This window comes from Oryctolagus cuniculus, chromosome 17 (genome assembly GCF_964237555.1).
Source record: "Oryctolagus cuniculus chromosome 17, mOryCun1.1, whole genome shotgun sequence".
Classification (NCBI taxonomy): domain Eukaryota; kingdom Metazoa; phylum Chordata; class Mammalia; order Lagomorpha; family Leporidae; genus Oryctolagus; species Oryctolagus cuniculus.
In genome coordinates this window covers 768,595-790,145 of record NC_091448.1, presented here as the reverse complement: position 1 = coordinate 790,145, position 21,551 = coordinate 768,595, and the positions used below count along the sequence as shown (strand labels likewise).

Sequence of the window (21,551 nt, the reverse complement as noted above, 5' to 3'; positions counted from 1 at the left end):
CCAGGGGCACAGGAAGATTGGGCAAGGCCTGGCCTCCTGCAGCTGCCGTGTGGCGCTGGGCACGGAGCCAGGCACACGCCCCTGGGCCCCGGGGCCTCCACAGCTCCCTCACGGTGGCCTGGTGATGCCGAGGCACCCCGGGAGCACGCCCCAGGGCTCAGCGCGGCCCGGCCTGCCCCGGGGCTGGGCGTCGGGGGGCTGCAGCTCGGCAGTGACAAGGCCCGGGCACCCGGGTAGCAGGAGGCTGAGGTGGACCGTGAGGGACACCCACCTTACTGGGGAGGGCCTGGGCAGGGGGACAGAGGCCCGGCCAGCCTGCGGCACTGGCCATGCGATGTCCTTGGGCTCCTCTGCTGCGGCGGCGTGGAAGATGCCCCCCAGGACCGGGCGGTGGGGCCTCAGCCGCCTCCACAGCATGAGACCAGTGCTGCCCAGGCCCTGTCCCTGAGCCCACAGGACACAGAGAAAGGACAGGCCCGCAAGTGGCAGAAGGAAGGGAGGGGGGGCAGCAGGGACCCTGGAGCCTGCCCAAGGCTGGACGGGCTGCCAGTGCAGCCGGGAGGGTACCGGCCCCACCCACGACCCAGAGGGAGAAGGCACGTGAGAGGCTGCCCCTTCCCACCGCGGGGCCGTGACAGCGCCACACTGACCCTCCGTGCCCATCCTTTCCCACAGAGGGGCCAGGGCCCAGGTGATCCCCAAGGAGGACCAGGGAGCCTGCCCACAACCTGCCCCCAGGTCAGATGGGCAGGGCAGTGCCGCCACCCACTGACCCTCTGCCCAGCCAGCTTGTGGACAGAGGGGTGCCACGTGTTCCTGCGGCCTGGCCTGGCCACCCGCACCCCATGACCCTCCTGCCAAGGTGGGCTGCCCATCACCAAGGTCTCCAGCTCGAAACTGGTGGCCCCTGGCCACTGAGGCCTGGCCCAGGGCCTTGCACTCCTTGGAGAGCCCCAGGGTGGCGCCTGGCCCAGCTTCTGCAGCAGCAGGCTCGGCTCGGCCCGTCACACACGCACCCTTCTTTTGGCGGTAGAGATCATTGTGGCGAGCGGCGCCAGGACAGCTGGGCAGCCATGCGCTGGGGAGAGGAGTCACGGCTCTCTCACCCGTTCTGGAGATGAACTCGAGCTGGGCCAGCCAGGCCAGCGGCAGAGCTAGACCAGGAACCCCTTCGGTGAGCTCACACTGTCGCCGACACGTGGGACAGGGGAGGGGACCTGGCCCCGCCCCGCAGGAGCAGGTGGCCGGCGCGTTCCACGGTGCAGCGGGGACCGTGGTGGCCAGCAGTTAACTCAGTACGTGAAAGTCGAGTAGAGCGCTCGAGCGTTCCCAGGGGAACGAAAGGACGCCCGTCGGGTGGCGGACATGCCAGTCACTGACAGGACTGTCACACGTCCCACACGCCCAGACATATATGTAATTACTGTGTGTCAATTAAAATTTTTAAAAAAGCCAGGGGCTGGCACTGTGGCATAGTGAGTGAGGCCGCCACCTGCAGTGCCAGCATCCCATATGGGTGCCAGTTCGAGTCCCAGCTTTTCCACTTCCCATCCAGCTCTCTGCTGTGGCCTGGGAAAGCAGTGGAAGATGCCCAAGTCCTTGGGCCCCTGCACCCGCATGGGAGACCTGGAAGAAGCTCCTGGCTCCCGGCTTCAGGTCAGCTCAGCTGTTGCAGCCATCTGGGGAGTGAATCTGAGAAGTGAACCAGCAGATGGAAGATTTTTCGATCTCTCTGCCTCTGCCTCTCTATAACTCTGCCTTTCAAATAAATAAATAAATATTTTAAAAATATAAGAAAACCATAGGGGGAAACCTTTAAGACATTAGATTTTTATGATACCAGGCACCACGGCTCAATAGGCTAATCCTCTGCCTGCGGCGCCGGTACCTCAGGTTCTAGTCCTGGTCGGGGCGCCGGATTCTGTCCCGGTTGTCCCTCTTCCAGGCCAGCTCTCTGCTGTGGCCAGGGAGTGCAGTGGAGGATGGCCCAAGTGCTTGGGCCCTGCACCCCATGGGAGACCAGGAGAAGCACCTGGCTCCTGGCTTTGGATCAGCGCGGTGCGCCAGCTGCAGCAGCCATTGGTGGGGGGGGGGGGGTGAACCAACGGAAAAGGAAGAACTTTCTCTCTGTCTCTCTCTCACTGTCTACTCTGCCTGTCAAATAAACAAATAAATAAATAAAATAAAGATTTATAAAAAAAAGTATGATACCAAAAACATGGGCAACCAGAGAAGCAAGGATAAAATTGTGTGCATCAAAGGAGAGTGAAGACAGCACACAGGATGGGAGAAAATATTTGCCCCTCAGATACCTGATACGAGTTCAATATTCAGCACAGATAAACAGTTCTTGGGCCTGGCACTGTGGGGCAGCAGGTTAAGTAGCCACCTGTGACATCGGCATCCCACGTGAGCACCGGTTCAACTCCCAGCTGCTCCACTTCCAAGCCAGCTCCTTGCTAAGGCACCTGGGAAAGCAGTGCAAGTTGGCACAAGTGCTTGGGCCCTGCAGGCACGTGGGAGACACGGATGGAGTTCCAGGCTCCTGGCTTCCGCCTGACCCAGCCCCAGCCGTTGCAGCCTTCTGGAGAGTAAACCAGTAGATGGAAGATCTTTCTCTCTCCCTCTTTCTTTGTAACCCTGTCTTTCAAATAAATAAAACAAACCTTTAGAAATTAAAAACAAAACTCTTAAAACTCAACAGAACCTGACGAACAATCCAAGTTAACCAGTGGGTGATGGACCTGAATGGACACTTCCCCCAAAGAGGACACTCAAGTGGCCGATGGCCGGAGGAGCACACGGGCTTGGCATCGAGGTCCCATCTCATATGAGCGCCAGTTCGAGTCCCGGCTGTTCCACTTCTGATCCAGCCCTTGGGACGCCCGCAGGGAGACATTGCCGCACACCCAGGAGCGCAGCATTAATGGAGAGGAGAGCAGCCCCAAGCTCACAGGAAGCAGCCAGTGCGGGCAAGGATGTGGCCGCCTGGAGCCCCCACACGGCGCTGGCCAGGGTGTAGACTGGCGGCTCCCCAGGACGACAGCCAGGGGTGGGTGCTGTGGCGGGGGGTAAGCCCGCACTCGGGAGAGCCTCCGTGTTGGGTGCCTGCTTGAACTCTGGCTCCCCCGTGCCTCCGGTCCAGCCCCCTGCTACCATGCCTGGGAGGTGGCAGGAGGGTGGCCCAGGCGCTTCCATCTCTGCCACCCGGATCGAGTTCCTGGCTCCGGGCTTTGGCCTTGTCCAGCCCTGGCTGTTGTGGGCATTGGAAAGTGAACCAGTGGATGGAAGGTCTCTCTCTCTCTCTCTCTCTCCCTGGCACTTTGCCTTTGGGATAAATAAGCGCAGCTTAAACAACAGTAAGGAAGGGAGGCTGAACACAGAATCATTGCCGGCCCAGCAATCCCACTCTGTCTGTACCCAAGCCAGACGCAGACGCCTGTCCTGCTGTGACAGCGTGAGCTCTCATTCCCAAAACCCAAACCTGCCCCCAGCAGACGCACTGGTGAGCAGAAGGCGGTGCGGCTGTGGCGGGGTATCATCCACCATAACCGTGCCGGGAGTCCTGGTGAGCCCACAGCACAGCTGAACTCCAGGGCTGTGACCCAGTGAGACCCCACGGCAAAGCCGAGCCGCCTGCCGGGCCGGGTGGGGGCGAGGAGGGCGCCTCAACGGGGCAGGAGCTTTTCTGGGGCAGTGAAAATGTTTTGAAATGGGTGAGAGCCGGTGGTTGCACAACACGGAGACCGCACTGAAGCCAGGAGCTGTTTGCTTTATGATGACTGTGTCACGAGGATTCACCTGGGGGTGGGGGCGGGGGCATGGGGGCGGGGGCAGGAACCGCAGCAAACAGGGCCACCCACTCTCCTGGGCCCTGCTGGGAAGGCGGGGGACTCAGCCAGTGTCAAGGAGACCCCTCCCCACCTGCCTTTCCCAGAGGAAACAGGGCCACAGCCAGGCTCCTGACTCAGCCCCACCTGTGTGTGCTGCTACTCGGGGCGGCCTGTGCTGGGGGCGGGCCAGGGCCCTGCGGGGGGGACCCAGTGCTGGGGGCGGGCCAGGGCCCTGCGGGGGGGGGACCCTGTGCTGGGGGTGGGCCAGGGCCCTGTGGGGGGGACCCAGTGGTGGGGGCGGGCCAGGGCCCTGCGGGGGGGACCCAGTGCTGGGGGCGGGCCAGGGCCCTGCGGGGTGGGGGGGACCCAGTGCTGGGGGCAGGCCAGGGCCCTGCGGGGGGGACCCAGTGGTGGGGGCGGGCCAGGGCCCTGTGGGGGGGACCCAGTGCTGGGGGCGGGCCAGGGCCCTGCGGGGGGGACCCAGTGCTGGGGGTGGGCCAGGGCCCTGTGGGGGGGACCCAGTGCTGGGGGTGGGCCAGGGCCCTGCGGGGGGGACCCAGTGCTGGGGGCGGGCCAGGGGTCGGTGCTGCCGCCGCCAGGGTCAGGCTGCAGAGGTGGCCTCTCCGGCCTGCTCCAGCCTGGCCTGTGCCTGCACCAGTGCACCCTGGGACCCTGGGGCGGGAGGCGCCTCTCCAGCCATGCTCAGGGCCCTGGGCCCTGGAAGGCAGCTAAGGGCTCTGGGCCCAGCTTCCCTGCATGCTCCTGGGGCGCTCGGCAAGTGCTGAGGCCCCCAGAAGTGCCCGTGGGCCTGCGTGGTGGGCTGAGCCTGGCTGACCTGCAACCAGGTTCGGGAGAGTGGCCAAGCAGCCCCTGCAGAACTGTGCCCCAGCAGGCGGGTGGGCAGCCAGCAGCCAGGGGGTCCTTAGCGAGCCTCAGAAGGGCAGTGTCCAGGGGCCAGGCCCATCTCCAGGCACTCTTAGCTTGCAGGAGTGGGCTGCCCTCCGAGCCCGCTTAGGTGGGACAAGCAGCCCTACTGTCCAGCTGGGTGTCCTGGATCCACGGCTCCCACGGATGCGCCCCAACGCCGGGCCACCGGGGCAAGGGCTCAGCTGACTCTGGCTGGAAAGCGACCCTCGGCGGCGGCTCCCAGACCGGCGTGTCCGGCGCTGCAGCTGCCCTGGGCCCCGCCCCCACGTCCGACTTCTGGGCAGGGGAGGGGCGGCAGGAGCTGGGGTCTGGGACTTCTCAGGGCCCGGACCGGACGCGAGACGCGAGCAGCAGTTGGGAGAGCAGACCGCCCCGGGCGCCCGCTGCGGCGCCAGCACCGGGGAGCAGGCGGAGGTTCGGGTGGGGCGGGTCCCGGGGGGCAGGTCCCAGGCGGCCTGGTTGCTGGGGCGGCTTGGAGCCCCACGGTCTAAGGACGCCCTGCCGCGGGTGGATGAGAGCGTGCGAGGGCCAGGGTTCACAGCCTCCGCGGACTGGGGTCGGGGTCTGGGGCAGACAGGACCTGGAAGGGAAGGGAGGGGCCGCGGGATGCAGCCCAGGTCTCAGCGCCCGGGGGCGTGCGGTCCGCGCCGTCGGGGAGCCACCCCCTCCGGCTGCGGCGCAGGGTCCGGGCGGGGCGGCCGGGGCGGCCGGGGCGGTGCCAGGCGGCGGTGACGTGCGCGGGGGACGTGCCGCGCGAGCCACCGCAGCCTTCAAGTCGCCCCCGGCGCGGCGCCCGGCAGCCGAGGCGGGCAGAGCCGGCAGAGGCGGGCGCGGCGGGCGCGGCGGGCGAGCGGCTGCAGGTAGGCGCGTCCGGCGGCGGCGCGGCCCGGGGTGCGCGCTCCCTCCCGCTCGCCCCTTTCGCTCTCGGTGCTCCAGATTCCGGGGGCGCAGGGGATCCACCCCCTACCCGCTGCGGCCCCCTCCGTCGGGCGGCCCTCCGGGGCTGGGCTCCGGCCATGGGGTGGCCGTGCCGGGTCCCGGGTATAAACAGCCGGACCCGCGAGGCTGGGAGGCTATATTTGGGGGGGGGGGGGAGTGGGAACACGTGCGCTCGGGGAGGGCGCCCCCAGGCACCGTCGGCCGCCCCTCGGGTCCTCGCCAGCCGCGCGCGCCGGGGACGACGGTCCACATCGGACCCTGCGCTCGGAGGCTGGACTCAACCTGGACTCCCTGGGCTGGGCTCAGTTTCTTTGTCTCAAGAATGGGTTCAGGGAGTGAAGCAGATGAGAGGCCAGCCGGAGGCGGGCCCCTAGGTGGGGTGGGGTTGGGGGTGGGGTGTGTGGCTGCCAGCCCTGGGCCACTGGGGGTGCCTGGACTCTGGGTGAGGGGCCAGTGTCCCCTCTCCCTGTCCCATGAGTCTGAGCTGTGTGTCCAGTGCACATGGGCAGATAGGGTTTCCCTGAGGACCAGAATCAGGCCCACGGTAGCCTGGGGGTCAGCAAAGGGAAGGAGCCGCCCTCTGCCAGCCAGGCCGACCTGACCAGGCTCAGCACAGATGGGGGCTGTGTGCCTAGAGGATAGCGGTGTTCCGGGGTCCCCTTCCTCCCTGTGCCCAAGAGTGGCTGCCATGGGTGTGGGCACAGGGTGGCCAGAGTTGGGGGCACTGGGGGCACGGCTCAGGTGTGGAGCTGTTAGGTCTGGGGCTCTGGGACCTGGTCGGAACCCGGGTGGGGCCAGGTGGTCTGGTCCCAAGGGCGGCTTGTGTGGCCATCACCTGGCGTGACCTTGGGAGAGGCTGCCACCCAGAAGGCTCTCTGGCCCTCACTGCCCGGAGCGTGGACGCCTGTCTGGGGGGCAGTGGTCAGGGAGGGGTGCTTGTGGATGGGCCAGCAGTGACTGTGCCAAGCTGAGCCGGCTCCAGGGCGGGTCCTTTGGGGTGAGCCGCCAAGTGCCGGTAGCAGCCGGGGACCCGGGCGGGTAGCGGTCCAAATGCCCAAGTGTGTGCGGGCGCCTCGAGGCGCAGGGGCGGGGCGGGAGCATACCGGGCCCAGGGCGTCCCCAAGCGAGCGCTGACACCCAGCCCAGCGCCCACAGACACAGTTCCGGGTCTCAGTCCCCGGGCCCGAGCCACGCCCACGCGCCCCGCCTGTGGGGGCCGGGCGCGGGGTCCCTGCGACTTGCGGCGCGGCGCCGTGTCCGGGGCTCCGCCAAACTGGTGGCCCCGCGCGCGCCTGCAAATACGGTAGAGGGCAGGCGGCGCTCCTGCTGACAATACGGCGGCGGCTCCTCCCTTGGCGCGGTCACGTCCCCCACGTCCTGCGGCCGCGTGGGCGGGCCCGGGCGGAGCATCCTCCCCTCCAGGCCACCCAGCCGCTCGGGGTCGGCCAGTCAGTGCCAGCAGGGCCGGAGCACAGGGTCCCCTCCCCCGACCTGTGCCCATCACCGGCCTGAGTGACCCCAGAACCCCGCCGGCCTTGGCGCAGGGCGCCGGTTGTAGCAGGTGCTCGGGCGTCGAAGGGCGGATGAGTGGCCTCATGGAGGGGTCGTCCGGCGCCCCAGGCCGCGGCTGGCACAGGTTGCGGCCGAGTAGGGCGTCCACTGTGCCCAGCCTTGCACCAAGGGTGGAGGCTTCCTCCAGGAGGTAGACTTGAGTCCAGCCACCCTTGGCGTCCAGGCAGTGGCGGAGGCTGTGAGTGGTCCAGGGCAGCACTGTCCAGTGTTTCTGCCCCACTGGCCCTGACAAGGACCATGTGGGCGGACAGGAGAGCCCGCGGGGGCTGCCTGGGTCGGCGGGGAGTGGGCCTAGGGTACACCCTTGTCTGGTGCCCACCTGCTGCCAGCCTAGACCTCTGTGGTGCGGGCATTATGGGCCCCCTTGCTGGTCAGCTGTCATGCAGACAGGTGAGTGGGCCTCCTGAGGGCACAGGCCCCTGTCCTGCAGGGGCCACAGAGGCAAGGCCATGGCCAGGCCCCCAGTCAGCCTTTGGGACGCCCCGGGACAGGGGCCAGCCCCAGGCCATCGCACAGGACCCTGGGGACCCAGGCAGGCGAGGAGGCCACTAGTCCAGGGGCAGCACACTGGGCTGCCAGGGGTCCCTGAGCGGGGGAGGAGAGGGCTGGGCACAGGGGCCTGTCAGAGGGGAGGGATGCGTCTGGGGGCCCACCCTGGCAGGAGTCAGGTCCTGGCGGCCTCCTGGTGCTGGGATCCCAACAGATGCCCGCTCCTGGGACTCCTGACGGAGCTGCTGGCAGGAGCCCTCCCCAGCCACGGGGCAGCTCCGGGAGAGCCACTGCAGGGACTCCCGCCAGGGGCCTGGGGAGCGGCTCGGAGCCCCCGCCCGCCCTGCCGGGATCAGCTTTCCACGCCGAGCCGCGGGTTATTTCTGGGCTGGTTCACATGCTGTCCCGGCAGGGTAAATGTCACAGAAAGGCCAGCCTGCTCAGGTCCCACACAGGCTGGCACGGGGGGCCTCCCCCTGGGGCCCAGACAGGGCAGCCTCAGGGTTTCCTTGGGACTTCTGCCAGCTGCCCCATGGCCATCCTGGGCGGCGGCGGCTGGGTCCGAGGCCACTTTGCTCCCGTGTGCCCTGCTGCTGACTTGAAGTTGGTCCCAGTGGGCACGCTGAGGCGCCCCTGTGCAGCGCTCTCCCTGCAGGTGCCCTGGCCTGGCCGCTCTGCCGCACCCCGGTTCAGGGGGTGCCTCCTCTTCCACGAGCGGCTGCCCCCTCAAGCCCTGTCGCCTGTGGACTCTGGTGGACCAGCAAAGGATTGGGGGCTTCAGAGGGCGGGGGCCACAGAGGCCAGTCCCGCCGCCTGGCCTGGTGTCCTGGGGTGGGGCGGCCTGGGTGTACAGCCCGGGCTGCCCCCCTGCTGGTCCTGGGCATGTCCCCACTGTGGCCCCGCCTGGCCCACTGGATGTATTTTAGAGCGTGACACCTGTAAGGCTGGAGCCCTGAGGACCCCACTCTGAGCCCGGGCGCGGGTCCCAGCTTCCTGTCTCTGGGCTTCATTGCGTCGCGTGGCCTTCCCCAAACAGCTGTGTTTTTAGTTTCTTTGAAAGCTCCCCCGCTCTGGGTCGTCTATGGGCCTCCTGAAGATGGACCGACACGGGCGAGAGCCACTTCGCCTCTCGGCGCCCACAGTCCCATCCTCCCCCGGGGCGGGGAGCTGGAATGGGGTCACAGGAGCCCGGGACCGTGCCCCCGCCCACTGAAGGGCCTCTAGGTTACCTGCACGCTGCCCCTGGGGCCTGGCCAGGTCACGGGTCTGTGGACTGCTGGCAGGGGGAGTCTGAGGAAAAGGGGCAGGGGTGGAGCCAAGGCGTAAGAGCCCGAAGTCCGTGACCCCCGGGGCGGGAGGGTGCAGGCAGCCTCGGGCCGCTCAGCGAGGAGCTGCTCACGCGGGCGCTTCCTTCCTCCTAGGGCGGGCTGGCAGCACTGCAGACAGGGAGGCCACGCAGGCTGCCCTGACGGCCCCAGGACGCGACACCGCACCCACGCTGCCGAGCCGTCTCCGGTGAGCTGGGGAGAGGGGCTTCTGGTGGAGGGTGGGTGGACATGGAAGTCCGGCCTGTGTTCCAGCGAGCTCTGCTCACACGCAATGTGCTGCTCCTGTTCACGGAGGGTGGTCACCTGGGCTGCCGTGGGCGGGGGTGGCCACCGCCCCACCCCACACATGGGGCTGGAGTGGGCTGCTCTGGGGGGCTGGGTGCAGGTCCTCCTGGCACTCTCTGGTCCAGGCCTGAGGGCGACCGGCCCGGTGCGGGTGGGACAAATGGCCGGGTTCCTGCCCCCTGCTCTGTCCCTGGGACCCAGGCCCCGCACAGCCAGCGTGCACAGGAGCGGGAGTCCTGTTGCCCTTGGGGGCGGGCGAGCAAGGGCACCACTGCCCCATCCACAGTCAGCCGGAAGCGGGAAGCAGTCTGGCAGACACCGCCCCCAGATGCTCGGCCGGGGGAGGGCTCTGTGCGGCCCCGCCTGCCGGGCGGGCGGTGACAAGGGCTGGCTGCTGCCTAACGGGGTCAGCTGGGGAGCCAGGCAGGGCAGGAAGTACAGGCGGGCCTCTCCCTGGCTCGGCCCCCACTCCTGCCTTCCAGTAAGCAGCAGGTAACAGGCGGCCTCTGCCCGGCTCCTCCGGGGTGTGCGGCGCGCCGGCTTGGGCCTGCCGGAGCCTGGTGTGGCGTCCCCACGACGGCCTGCTTCCTCTTTCAGGTGCAGCGGAGCCAGACCTCCTGGCCATGGGAGGAGCCGTGGTTGATGAGGGTCCTACGGGCGTCAAGGCCCCCGATGGGGGCTGGGGCTGGGCCGTCCTCTTCGGCTGTTTCGTCATCACGGGCTTCTCCTACGCCTTCCCCAAGGCGGTCAGCGTTTTCTTCAAGGAGCTCATGCGGGAATTTGGGATCGGCTACAGCGACACGGCCTGGATCTCCTCCATCCTGCTGGCCATGCTCTACGGCACTGGTGAGGGCCCTGCACACACCGGGCCACCTGTGCGGGGGCAGCTGGCCGGACCCTGTGCCAGGGCTGAGCACTGGGTCCACGGTGCGGGGGGTGGGGGCCACACCGGGTGCAGGTGAGGTCTGCCTTGGCCCCAGCTCAAATGGGCTGGCTGTACTCGTGCACGGTCCCTGAGGGTCTTGCAAAGGACCTCCCTTGTGGGGAAGACCCGGGAGCACCAGCCCCAGGGGTGGGCCAGGAGCAGACGGCCTCAGGGCTCAGTGGGCAGGGCCCGGCTGGGGGCCCCGGTTGGCCCCACTGAGCCGTGGCCCTGTCTCTAGGCCCGCTCTGCAGTGTGTGTGTGAACCGCTTCGGCTGCCGGCCGGTCATGCTGGTGGGTGGCCTCTTCGCGTCGCTGGGCATGGTGACCGCGTCCTTCTGCCAGAGCATCATCCAGGTCTACCTCACCACGGGGGTCCTCACTGGTGAGCAGGCCCGGCCCCAGCCTTCCTCCGGTCCCCAGCAGCTCAGGGGCAGCTGCCCGGGGTGCAGGCCTGTCCCTCTCCCTGACTCCCCGATGCTGCCCCGGCACCATCAGACCCCTCAGGCCCCCTCGGGACACGGCGGTGCCCAGGGCGCCCGGTGACGGGGCGGGCTCTCACGGCCGCCCTCTCTTCCAGGCCTGGGCCTGGCCCTCAACTTCCAGCCCTCCCTCATCATGCTCAACCGCTACTTCAGCAAGCGGCGCCCCATCGCCAACGGGCTGGCGGCGGCGGGCAGCCCCGTGTTCCTGTGCGCCCTGTCCCCGCTGGGGCAGCTGCTGCAGGACCACTACGGCTGGCGGGGCGGCTTCCTCATCCTGGGGGGCCTGCTGCTCAACTGCTGCGTGTGCGCGGCGCTCATGCGGCCCCTGGGGGCGCCCCAGGCGGGCGGGGGGCCCGCGCCCCAGAGGCCGGCCCGGCGCCTGCTGGACCTGAGCGTCTTCCGGGACCGCGGCTTCGTCATCTACGCACTGGCCGCCTCCATCATGGTGCTGGGGCTCTTCGTGCCGCCAGTGTTCGTGGTGAGCTACGCCAAGGACCTGGGCGTGCCAGACACGAAGGCGGCCTTCCTGCTCACCATCCTGGGCTTCATCGACATCTTCGCGCGGCCCACGGCCGGCTTCATCACCGGGCTCAAGAAGGTGAGGCCCTACTCCGTCTACCTCTTCAGCTTCGCCATGTTCTTCAACGGCTTCACCGACCTCACGGGCTCCACCGCCAGCGACTACGGCGGCCTGGTGGTCTTCTGCATCTTCTTCGGCATCTCCTACGGCATGGTGGGGGCCCTGCAGTTTGAGGTGCTCATGGCCATCGTGGGCACCCACAAGTTCTCCAGTGCCATCGGCCTGGTGCTGCTGCTGGAGGCCGTGGCCGTGCTGATCGGACCCCCGTCGGGAGGTGAGTGCCCCCACCCCGGGAGGGAACCCCCGACACCCGCTGTTCCTGCCAGGTGGCTTTCCATGGCGGGGGGGGGGGGGTGCCCCGAGCCCACACAGCCTGTGTCCCACGGTGCGGGACCGAGTCATCACGGCGTTGGGGTTCCGGCTTTCTCCTGGACCAGGAGGGCCTTGGGCAAGTGTGATGGCTGCAACTGCAGGGAGTGGCCTGCCCCCCCCCCCCCCCCGCTGCCTGGGGCTCCTTCACCCCAAGCCGCTCCCTCCTGGTCCTCCCCGGCCGGGCAGTGCTTCTGGGGGCCCTGGGCACCCTCGCGTCCCCAGTGCCGCGGGGCAGCCAGTGACGCGGTCCTGTTGCAGGCAAGCTGCTGGATGCGACGCACGTCTACAAGTACGTGTTCATCCTGGCGGGGGCGGAGGTGCTCACCTCCTCGCTGGTGCTGCTCCTGGGCAACTGCTTCTGCATCGCGAAGCGGCCCGAGGCCCCGCGGCCCGCGGCGGCCCTGGAGGAGAAGCTGCACGCGCCCCCCGAGGACCTGGGGGTGGACTCGCGGGAGGTGGAGCACTTCCTGAAGGCGGAGCCCGAGAAAAACGGGGAGGTGGTCCACACCCCGGAAACCAGCGTGTGAGCGGCCGGCCGGGGCGGCGGGCGCAGGGAGAAGCCGGAGACTGGCAATGCTCGTATTTATTTCACAAACAGACTAGCTTAGGCGGCCGTCAGCTCAGCTCTGCTGCCTGGTCAGCGGTCACCCCGTCAGGGTTTTGCAGGGGAGGCGGCGGGGTGGGAACCGTGTCATTCCAAAGCACATCTGCGGTGGAGCCAAGCCTCGGGGTTACACGCTGTCTGCACCAGGGCCCGCCTGCCGACCCTACGCAGCCCACGCCCACCACGGCTGAAGGGCCTGGAGACAACATGCCTAATCAGAGGCCAGGGCCGGCTGTCAGACCCCCAGCCCGCGCCCCCCCCCCCCAGTGCCTGGGGCCGAGCCGCTTCCACCTGTGGGCTGTGTGCAATAAACCTGTGAGGGTGGAAGCCAAGGGGTGTCCCAGGAGCTGTGTGGTCTGACTGTTCACCTGTCAGGAAGCAGCCTGGCTATTCTTAGAGTGGCCTGGCCCTCACCGGCTTTCTTGGTGCCGTCTGAGAACGTTCCCTGCCACCCCCAGGGCGCCGAGGGAGGGAGCTGTGTGCTGGAGGGGCGCCCAGGCAGGCCGCGAGGCCCCACGGGTGGGTGGCTGGCAGAGCCTGAGGGGCACGTGTCCTGTGCTCACTGCTCCTGTCTGAGACACGGGGCTCCCCGGCTTCCACTTATCTGTGCTCTGGTCAGCTGGCAGAGTCTACTCCGTGTGGGCAGTGCCCAGGGCTGGCCTCTGCTCCCTGTTCCCCTCTGTCCAGCCTGTGCTTAGCACTTGGCTTGCCCTGGGCACCTCACACCCACCTGCCCTCGTGGCCGGCGGTGGCCTGCGTGGCTGGGAGCCCGGTCAGAGGCCGCTGGGGCCGCCTCAGTAGGTGGTGCGTCGTGGGCGCTGGGGACGGCAGCGGGCACCCTGGCGGGCCGCGTGCAGCCGGAGAGATGCCACGTCCCTGCTCCTCTGCAAGGAAAAGCAAGCGAGAGCTCACGTCGCAGGCCCGGCCTCCCCACCCGCCCCTGGAGGCCCAGCCCAGTCCAGCCCCACCAGGAAGCCGGACTCGAGTTCCTGCAGCTCACGCCGCTGCTCGCAGCACCCTGGCTCTGGGGTCCCCTCTGCCAGGGCCCCGGCTGGTGAGGACCAGCAGCTGCCGGCTTCCAGACCTGGCCGAGAAGGCCCGGGCCTCAGACATCCCGGGCATCGGCCGATTTGCTGCCCTCACCGTGGGTACATGCGCACCTGGCAGAGACCCGAGGCTCAGGACGGGCTGAACCCAACAGCAGCCAGCAGGCTCCGCTGTCCCCGTGAACGAGAAGGCGGGAGTGGGCAGGGTTTGGGGGTCAGTTTTCCCACCATGGGGAGGGAGGCACCAGGCCCAAGTGGCCAGTCCGCCCGTGCGCATCTCCAAGGCCCCCCCCCATACCCCCAGTGCCTACTGCTTCCTGTCCTGGATCCTGGGGCTTGATGTGAGCTGGACCCGACTGCCCAGGCCCAGGTCGCAGAGCGGCCGCTGGTGAACACGGCACTGGTGCTCACACGGCCTGCTCCCGCCAGCTGCCCCACCCCTCTGGCAGGTTTGGGAGTCCTTCCTCTCCCCTGCTCCTGTCCACACCTGCACCAGGGCAGCCACAACGTGTGGCAGCCAAGAAAGGCCCCTCGGAAGTCTGGCCGGCGTCGGACCACGCTGCCTGCAGGTTCTCACGTGGGAGACCGCGGGAGGCAGGGCGAGCACCCTCCTCCGTGTTTCTGGCTCTGGGGTTTCCCAGCTGTGCCCAAGACATGGCGACAAGGACACGCTAGCGTTCAGGGAGCTGGGCGGGGGGAGGGGGGTCTGATGCCGAGGCAGGGGAAGGGGGCAGTGGTGAACAAGCCTGTCCTTCCTAGAGGCTCACCCAAACCCCTTAGTGACACAAGTGCCCAGAGACACAGCTGGGCGAGGGCCGGGGAGCAGAGGGCGACAGACAGTCCAGCAGCCCCAGCCGGAGGGGGGGTCGTCCCTTATGCTCAGGTGCACCCGCGGCAGGGGCAAGGTGGGCCCTCTCCGGGCAGACAGCGAGGGGCTCTGGCCTTGGGAATGTGCCAGTGCTGAGAGCTGGGGTGACCACAGCCACAGGAGCCGCCTTGGTACGCCCAGGACACGGGCTGGCAAGAGGCACACGTCAGGGCAGGGGGCGGGGTTGAGTCCCTGGCTGTGGGCGCCTGGCAGGGGCAGGAGGAGCAAGGACGCAAGCCCAGGCTGTTTTAGGCTCTGGCACCTCAGGGTGAGCCTGGGCCAAAGTGGGTGTGCAGCAGGTACTCCGCCTCCCACGAGCAAGCGAGTGCCCTGGCGGCGGCAGGCCCGAGGAACCCCCGGCCCTGGGAAGTCAAGACCCAGTCAGCTCCTCCCTGAGAGGCCCATCATGTGCTCTTCCCAGCCAGCCCCAGGCGAGCCCGGGCACTTCCTGCCAGAGCCGCCCATCTTGAACAACAGCCTCCGTGCCCTCCCCGGGGGGCCCCGCCTGTGTGCACAGCAGAGCCCCGTGGGAAGGGCCTGGGGCAGCAGCCGGGGCCCCCAGCGGCTCCAACCAGCACTACCCCCAACAGGAACGCCCGTCCTCAAGGCGCGGCTCCATGTGGTTCACCTTAGCACACTGACTTCTCAGGCCGCCGAAATAAAGACCACGTGAGAGGGGCAGGGGGAAAGGTAGAAGTCATTATGAATTTATTATTTACACAGTTGTTAAAGTACACAAATACAGTGTAGTAAAACACACAGCTCAGAGACTGTCACCAACACACAGCCGACAGACATCCTAACTAAGCTTCCTGCAAGTCACATGGAGAACCAGCGCACGCGCACACACACCCCGCCCGAGGGCTGGGAGCAGAGTCCACTCCCGACACAGGCCAGCGGTTCCAGGTGGGGCGGACAGCAGGGGGTGCCCCCAGAGATGGCCAGCCCTGGAGGCGGGTGGGGGGAGCCAACAGCGCCCGCCCCACCCACCCTGTGCTCACCCGGACACGCATCCCCACCGGCCCTGCCCGCACCCCAAAATGCTCACAAAGTAGCCAGCGCTGGATCGGGAACACACAAGCATCCAGGCTGGTGCTCCAGGCTGGGGGCTCTGGGGAAGGGAGGGAAAAGCAGGTCCCAGCTTCCACGGAGCGCCCAGCAGCCGCTTCCGCGCAGCGACACAGGACACCGTGCACCCCGACCCTCAGCAGCCGGCACCAGGAGCCCCGCAGGGAAGGGCCGCGCAGAGGTGGCTTCCTTGGGTGAGGCTTCGTGCCACCACTCTTCTGTGCTGGTCACGAAGCACAGGGCACCAGGCCTTCCCGGAGACTCAGGTGGGCAGTCACCTGCTTCTTGGCACTTCAGGGTGGAGGCCCTCCAGCCCGCCGGCCTCTGGGCAAGCCCCGGCATCCAGGAGAGGCGCCCAGAGCAGGAACACATCAAGTGCCCACCTGCATGGTAATGTTTACAGTCTGTTTAAAAAACTTCCCAAGTTCCACAGACACCATCAAAACCACCATCCGTGACCCCACGCCTCTGGGCTCTCCATCCTCGCCCGGGGAGCAGGAATCACTGGTGCCACACCCCTGCCTCGCAGCTCTCCCCACACCGCACTGCCAACCGCTGCCGGAGAAGACACCAGGGCACACGCACACGCACACAGCGGGACTGCTGATGGAACGCTCCTCCTCCAAGTGGACAACACGACACGACAGAACAGAGACAGACCAGACAGACGCCCTCCAAAGCCACGTGCGCCCCTTCCTGCCTGGCTCCACTCTGCACAGAAAATCCAAGCCAGCGTCTTTGTTTCAGGGTTCTTTAAAGTCAACACCTTTTGAAGACCGCAAAAACAGACAAGAAACAAACAACAAAAAGACAGGTTTCTTTACACAGATTTAAGCCAATAATTTTTAGCAAAATGATACAAAACTGTCTTAACCAAGTAGAAGACGTGGTTACAGTGGGAGCGCCGGGGCACAGGCTCACCGCCACCGGAGGCTGAGCAGCTCTGGAGACGGTCTGATCTCGCCATCGCCTCGCACACGCGGCCTTCTTCCCAGCCCGTTTTAACTGGGTCCACGTGGGGTCTCGGTGCGGCCCTGGCGAGGGCAGCCCTTGGAGTCTGTCCGCTTAGTCTGTTTGGGTCCCCCACAAGCGTCGCTGGGTGAGTGGCCTGCAGAGCTCCCGGTGTGAACATCGGTCTAGACCGGGGGGCGTGTCACTAGGAAAGCCATTGGTAACAGAGTAGATCAGCCATGCATTGTCTGCCCTTCACAGCAAAAAGGAGCGTTCTCATCGGTGCACGACAGACTGAAGACCACTGGACGCCACCCGACCGGGAATCTGTCGGAGCCAAAGCACAGGACAAGGTCAGCGTGAGGCCAGACGCGGCGGCCAGCCAGGTGCATGGGCACACGAACCACAGGATGGAGCCTGGGAGGGAGGGGACGCGCTGCCTAGCCCCAGCTCGGACACCTGCGTCCCGCCACGCGCAGGGACGTGTGCGGCCAGGACACGCGCTCGGCAGAGCAGTGACAGGAAGACAGGAGGAAGAGGCATGCAAGCAAGGAGACTTGGCGCGCACTCGGTGAGGACCCTGCTCCGGGACCCCCTCCTGGAAAGGAACTCCGTGTTCTGGAAGCAGCACCCCTGTGGGGGACGCGAAGCAGTTCCTGTCGACACCCCAAGAGCGCGCGGAGAAGTGCCCGGAGAAGCTCAAGCCCTGCTGCGGGAGCTGCCCGATGCGCGTGGCTGAAGAGCAGGGCGTGTGCACGGACGCCCGGCCATGCACCGGCGGCGGGGAGCAGGTGGCCGCGGCTGGACGGGTTAATACAGACGGTAGCTGTGTGGACGCAATGGCTGGGCAGGGACCAAGTTTGAAAAGAAACACAAAACGAGGACAGAAGTAAATGAGAAACAGGAAGAGAGCGGTGACCGAACAGCCGGGATGGGCAGACCACCGGGAGGCTGAAGGCAGCCAGAGCTTCAGAGCCCCCGACACCAAGCGAGGCGCCGCCCGGCACAGGAGCACGACACAGACGGCCCCAGGACGGTGGGGCAACCAGGAGCTGGCACACCCGGGCACTCCTGTCCACACAGGGCCAGCAGCACTGGCTCATCCAATGCAGTCGCAGGGGGGCCTCCTGGGGTCACTCCGCTCGGAGACTCTGGACGCTCTGCCCCAAGACTGGGCAGCTGACCGCAGACGCTCCAGAGCCCACACCACAAGAACAAAGCGGAAGAAGCTGCACTCAACCGCCGGCACCTGGCATGCAAGCGCAGCCCCGCCTGCGGCGGCCACGGGCGGGGGGCGCTCCCAGCCCTCCCGCTGCTGCCGGAGCACTCACCCAGTGCCGCCTTCCGATGGGCCGAGCAGCTACTTGCCGTGGTGTTCGAAAGGAATGCTATTCTGAGATGAGGAAAAGACAGCTGTTGGTAACGTGCACAGGGCCTGGCCCCGACTGCCCATGGCGCCCTGCATCCGGACCTGCTCCTCACCGCACCTCAGCCGGGCCACAGACCACTGACAGATGCCGCCTCGGGGGACCTAGGAACAGCTGGGTCTCTGCCCACGAAGGCAGCTGCTGGCATGGCACCACCAGAGCATGGGGGGCGGGGCGCACTCCCTCACTAGGGGGAGGACCAGGACCGCACTCTCTCTGGGCAGAGCGTGGGTCAGCGCGATTCACCCGAAGGAATGACAGACGGTGTGGACAAAGAGAAGAGCGGACAGACTCACGGCCCAGACGCCAGGAGACAGGCACCGCACTTCCCCCAGGACGGGCCCAACGCCAGCGGCCTTGAGAAGGGAAGGGGGCAGGAGAGAGCCAAGAGTGGGTGGGCAGTGGCCCACGCGCACCATGAGGTGGCCAGCCATCCAGCCCGACCCAAGCATGAGGCCCAGAGGACACCAAGAAACCCGCCTGCAGACCGGCATCGCCACAAGAAGGGACCACCTCTCCCGAGAGGGCAAAACGGGTAAGAGTGGCCGTCGGGGAGGCCTGGCCTGCAGACATGCGACGCGGCCTCCAGCGCCCTAGGACAGACACGCCATGCGGCCTCCAGCGCCCTAGGACAGACACGCGACGCGGCCTCCAGCGCCCTAGGACAGACACGCCGCGTGGCCTCCAGCGCCCTAGGACAGACACGCGGCGCGGCCTCCAGCGCCCTAGGAGAGACACACCACGCGGCCTCCAGCGCCCTAGGGCAAACACGCCACGCGGCCTCTAGCGCCCTAGGAGAGACACGCCGCGCGGCCTCCAGCACCCTAGGACAGACACGCCGTGCGGCCTCCAGCGCCTTAGCGCAGACACGCCACGCCTGCACCAGCGCCCACCCTTCTCTCAGGGGTGCCCGCGAGCGGCAGCCCCACGCACGCTTGAAGCTTCCGGGCCAGCAGGTGCGCGTTTGGCCGAGGGCCTCGTCTGGCCTTGGACTCACAGCTGGGCTGACCCCAGAGCACTCAGTGCCCTCCATGGGGACAGGGCAGGCGCACTGGCAACCCGGAGCACCCAGCCACATGCCTCCTGGGAGAGCCACACGCTCCTTCCCCACATGGAAACAAGCCAGGAGCGCACAGAGCATGATCCCAAGCCACAGGCTTGCCGGGGAGACAACCTCCGGTGACACCGAGGATGTGGGCCGAGAACGGCTGGGCCGCCCCAAGCTCGCTCCCCTCCCGATCCCAAACACCAGACGCTTTATTGAAGAAGTCAGGGCAGCACAGCTGCTGCCTCCAAGAGGCCCCAGTCCAATCGCAGCCTCATTCCTGCTTCACGGGTTGGGCAGAACCAGCCCCGCAGGTGCAGCTGGATGACACCTCCTGGGCCTGCTCACAGCCGCAGCCGCCCGCTGGGAAGGAAGCCCCCAGGCCTGTGTGTGCCCTGCAGGAGCTGCCCAGCGTCCCGGCCCTAGTGGGACGCAGCAGAAAGCACAGACACAGCCCATGATTCGGCAGGGTCACGATGTCCAACGAAACTACTCATTTCCTTCAGAGCTGGGGCACAGGGCTGAGGCGGGCTCCAGGCCCCTGCGCGCCCCACACCCCCACGCAGCCCTGAGCCCAGGGTGGGCTGCACAGCGGAACAGACGCCTCCGACGCTCATCCTCAGCCCAAGCCCAGCCCTCTGGGCGACCACGCCGGGTGCAGTGTTCTGCCGGCTGCACCACAGAACCACGCAGAGCAAGAGTGAGAAGGGAGATGTCGGGAGGAAAACGGTCAGGAGAGCAGGGCCCCCGCTGGCCCCGGCTGCCCAGGACTCGCGTGCTGCCCTGCCCTCACCGCTCGCAGCCGCTTTCTCTGGCACTCTTCTCGTCAGAGGCCGTGAAGAGCACCGGGGCCGTGCCTGCGGGGTCACTGCAGGCCCAGGGACAGGGTGGGGCTCGGGCTCCTCGGCAGCACCTGCCCCCGGTGCCGTCCCTCCCGGACGAGGAGCGGGCAGGGGTGCACGGGGAAGCTGCTCACACGCAGGCGCAGTAGCAGCCGCCACAGGTGCAGCCATGGCTGGAAACCAAGCCCTTGTTAGAGACGGCACACGTTATCTGAGCGCTCAACAAGACGCCACTCACTCACCAGGAACACGGGTCCCCTGCTGAGGACCCCCACACACGGGAAAGGGCAGAAGGGAGGGAGGGAGGGAACGCGATATCCCACCCCACTCTCACCCTGGAGCGCGCGAGACCAGCCCTGGCGGGGCTCAGGTGGAGCGTGGACCGGCACTCACCTGTGAGGTGGACATGCGAGAGGTATCTTGCCGGCCCGTGAGGTCGGACGAGGAGATGTTGACTGGCGCCCCGCGGTGCAGCCGCATACTCACTTTCCGCTCTCGTTCCATGCCAGAGACAGGCCGTGGAGAGGTGTTGGCTGGGGGGGCGGGCAGAGACCCAGGGTGAGCTGGCCTACCCACGGCCTGTGCTGGGGCCTGGCTCCCGCACGGGGGTTCACTGGAGGAAGCTCCATGGACAGAGGGGCCGCTGGCAGGGGAGAGCCCCCAATGGCTAGAGCTCAGCATGGAGGGCACACCGGGGCCTCATGACGCCACAGCACCTGGGGCCCGGGGAACTCGGCCCTACAAGGTGCATGGGAGAGAAATCTGGGCATTGGGAGAGACATCCCACTTGTTCTTTGGAGTAAGAACCGACCAAAGCAAGAGGTCCGACAGCACCAGCCACGCGTGGGAGGCCAGAGCGCCAGCCCAGACCCAAGAGACACTGGACAGAAGGGAGCCCTGTGCTCGCCGACGGGCACTCACCCGTGTGTGAGGTAGGGGTGAGGGGCGTTGGGGGAGCCACTTCTTGGGTTCCCCGCAGGCGGCCAGAGGCTGTGGAAGGCAGGCCACGGGTGGCTGGGTTCCGGGAGTGTCTCAGCCGCTCTTCTCGGTCCCGGCGTTCCCGCTCAGCGTCGTCGGCAGCCCGGCTGGCACCCTCAAGAACAGGAAGAGGAAGAGGTGAGCCCAGCGCTGACCCAGGCTGCTGGAAACAAGGCCGCCTGCTGGACAAGAGCTGCGCCCATGGTGGTCAGACACTTTAGCCCCCCGACCCACAACCACCGGAAAAAACCAATTCGCACTGCTGTGTGCTTTCCTGGGCGGCGGCTCAGGGCTGCCTCAGCGTCACCACCTCCCAGGCTCCCCCGCACACCCAAACGCTTGTATGTGGAGGAAGTCAGAGTAGGAAACCACCTAAGGCGTGGCATGGGCTCAGTGTGGCAGCACCTGGGGAGGGGTGGGGCAGAGGCAACAGCACTGGGTCACTGAGGGACCCACCCAGCGCCCAGACTCCTGACCGGGGGAGGCCACGCTGTAGTGGGGCCAGTACAGCAGCCAGGCTTGCGCCCCACAACCCCAACTCGTGCTTTTGTTTCTTTTTCTTTTTTTTTTTTTTTTAAGATTCATTTACTTTGAAAGTTACAGAGAGGGAGAGGCACAGAGAGAGGTATCTCCTATCTGCTGGTTGACATCCCAAATGGCTGCCAATGCCCAAAGCCGGGCCAATCCGAAGCCAGAAGTCTGGGTCTCCTATGTAGGTACAGAGCCCCAGACATCTGCACCTCCTTCCGACGCTTTCCCAGGTGCTTTAGCAGGGAGCTCGACTGGTAGAGCAGCCGGGTTTCGAACTGCGGCTCACAGGGGATGCGGCACTGCAGGCAAAGGCTACGCCACGGTGCCAGCCCCTGTACACTTCTGATTAAGGACTGGGTGTGGGGACGCGATGGGTTAGGCTGTCGCTTGCAACACCATCATGACGGGTTCGAGGCTTCACTGCTCCACATCGGATCCGGCTCTTTGGTGATACGCCGA

The 21,551-nt window shown here is 66.9% G+C and overlaps 2 protein-coding genes across 13 annotated transcripts in view; one reads left to right on the top strand and one right to left on the bottom strand.

Annotated features, from left to right (window-relative positions):
* The first annotated feature begins 5,125 nt into the window (after positions 1 to 5,125).
* On the top strand, positions 5,126 to 12,668 carry SLC16A3 (solute carrier family 16 member 3). Of its 4 annotated transcripts, none has more exons than XM_051838862.2 (6): positions 5,126 to 5,174; positions 9,182 to 9,275; positions 9,971 to 10,219; positions 10,537 to 10,680; positions 10,876 to 11,634; positions 11,991 to 12,668. In XM_051838862.2, exons 3-6 carry the CDS (start codon positions 9,997 to 9,999, stop codon positions 12,257 to 12,259), a joined length of 1,395 nt encoding a protein of 464 aa, XP_051694822.1. In that variant the 5' UTR covers positions 5,126 to 5,174; positions 9,182 to 9,275; positions 9,971 to 9,996; the 3' UTR covers positions 12,260 to 12,668. The 4 variants fall into 4 exon arrangements, with proteins under 4 accessions (XP_051694822.1, XP_051694821.1, XP_051694823.1 ...); XM_051838861.2 differs by lacking the exon at positions 5,126 to 5,174 and adding an exon at positions 5,471 to 5,620; XM_051838863.2 differs by lacking the exon at positions 5,126 to 5,174 and adding an exon at positions 7,643 to 7,661.
* Positions 12,301 to 21,551, bottom strand: part of CSNK1D (casein kinase 1 delta) — a 30,511-nt gene continuing 21,260 nt past the window's right edge. For 3 of the 9 annotated variants that reach the window (XM_051838857.2, XM_051838860.2, XM_051838849.2), the window contains exons 7-10: positions 20,505 to 20,676; positions 19,977 to 20,116; positions 13,067 to 13,220; positions 12,301 to 12,532 (exon numbers count right to left, since the gene is read on the bottom strand). In XM_051838857.2, the coding sequence (XP_051694817.1) occupies positions 13,131 to 13,220; positions 19,977 to 20,116; positions 20,505 to 20,676 (402 nt within the window). In that variant the 3' untranslated portion in view covers positions 12,301 to 12,532; positions 13,067 to 13,130. Of the gene's footprint in view, positions 12,533 to 13,066; positions 13,221 to 14,935; positions 16,597 to 17,600; positions 17,663 to 19,976; positions 20,117 to 20,504; positions 20,677 to 21,551 lie in introns of those variants that run through there. The other 6 variants (XM_070060090.1, XM_070060088.1, XM_051838859.2 and 3 more) reach the window with 6 other exon arrangements.

What these genes read in the sequence shown, in the direction of transcription:
- SLC16A3 (XM_051838862.2), top strand. Translation starts at nt 9,997, where the DNA reads ATGGGAGGAGCCGTGGTTGATGAGGGTCCTACGGGCGTCAAGGCCCCC. An exon ending in GGCCATGCTCTACGGCACTG is followed by an intron (nt 10,220 to 10,536) that starts GTGAGGGCCCTG and finishes CCCTGTCTCTAG; the next exon opens with GCCCGCTCTGCAGTGTGTGT. An exon ending in GATCGGACCCCCGTCGGGAG is followed by an intron (nt 11,635 to 11,990) that starts GTGAGTGCCCCC and finishes GTCCTGTTGCAG; the next exon opens with GCAAGCTGCTGGATGCGACG.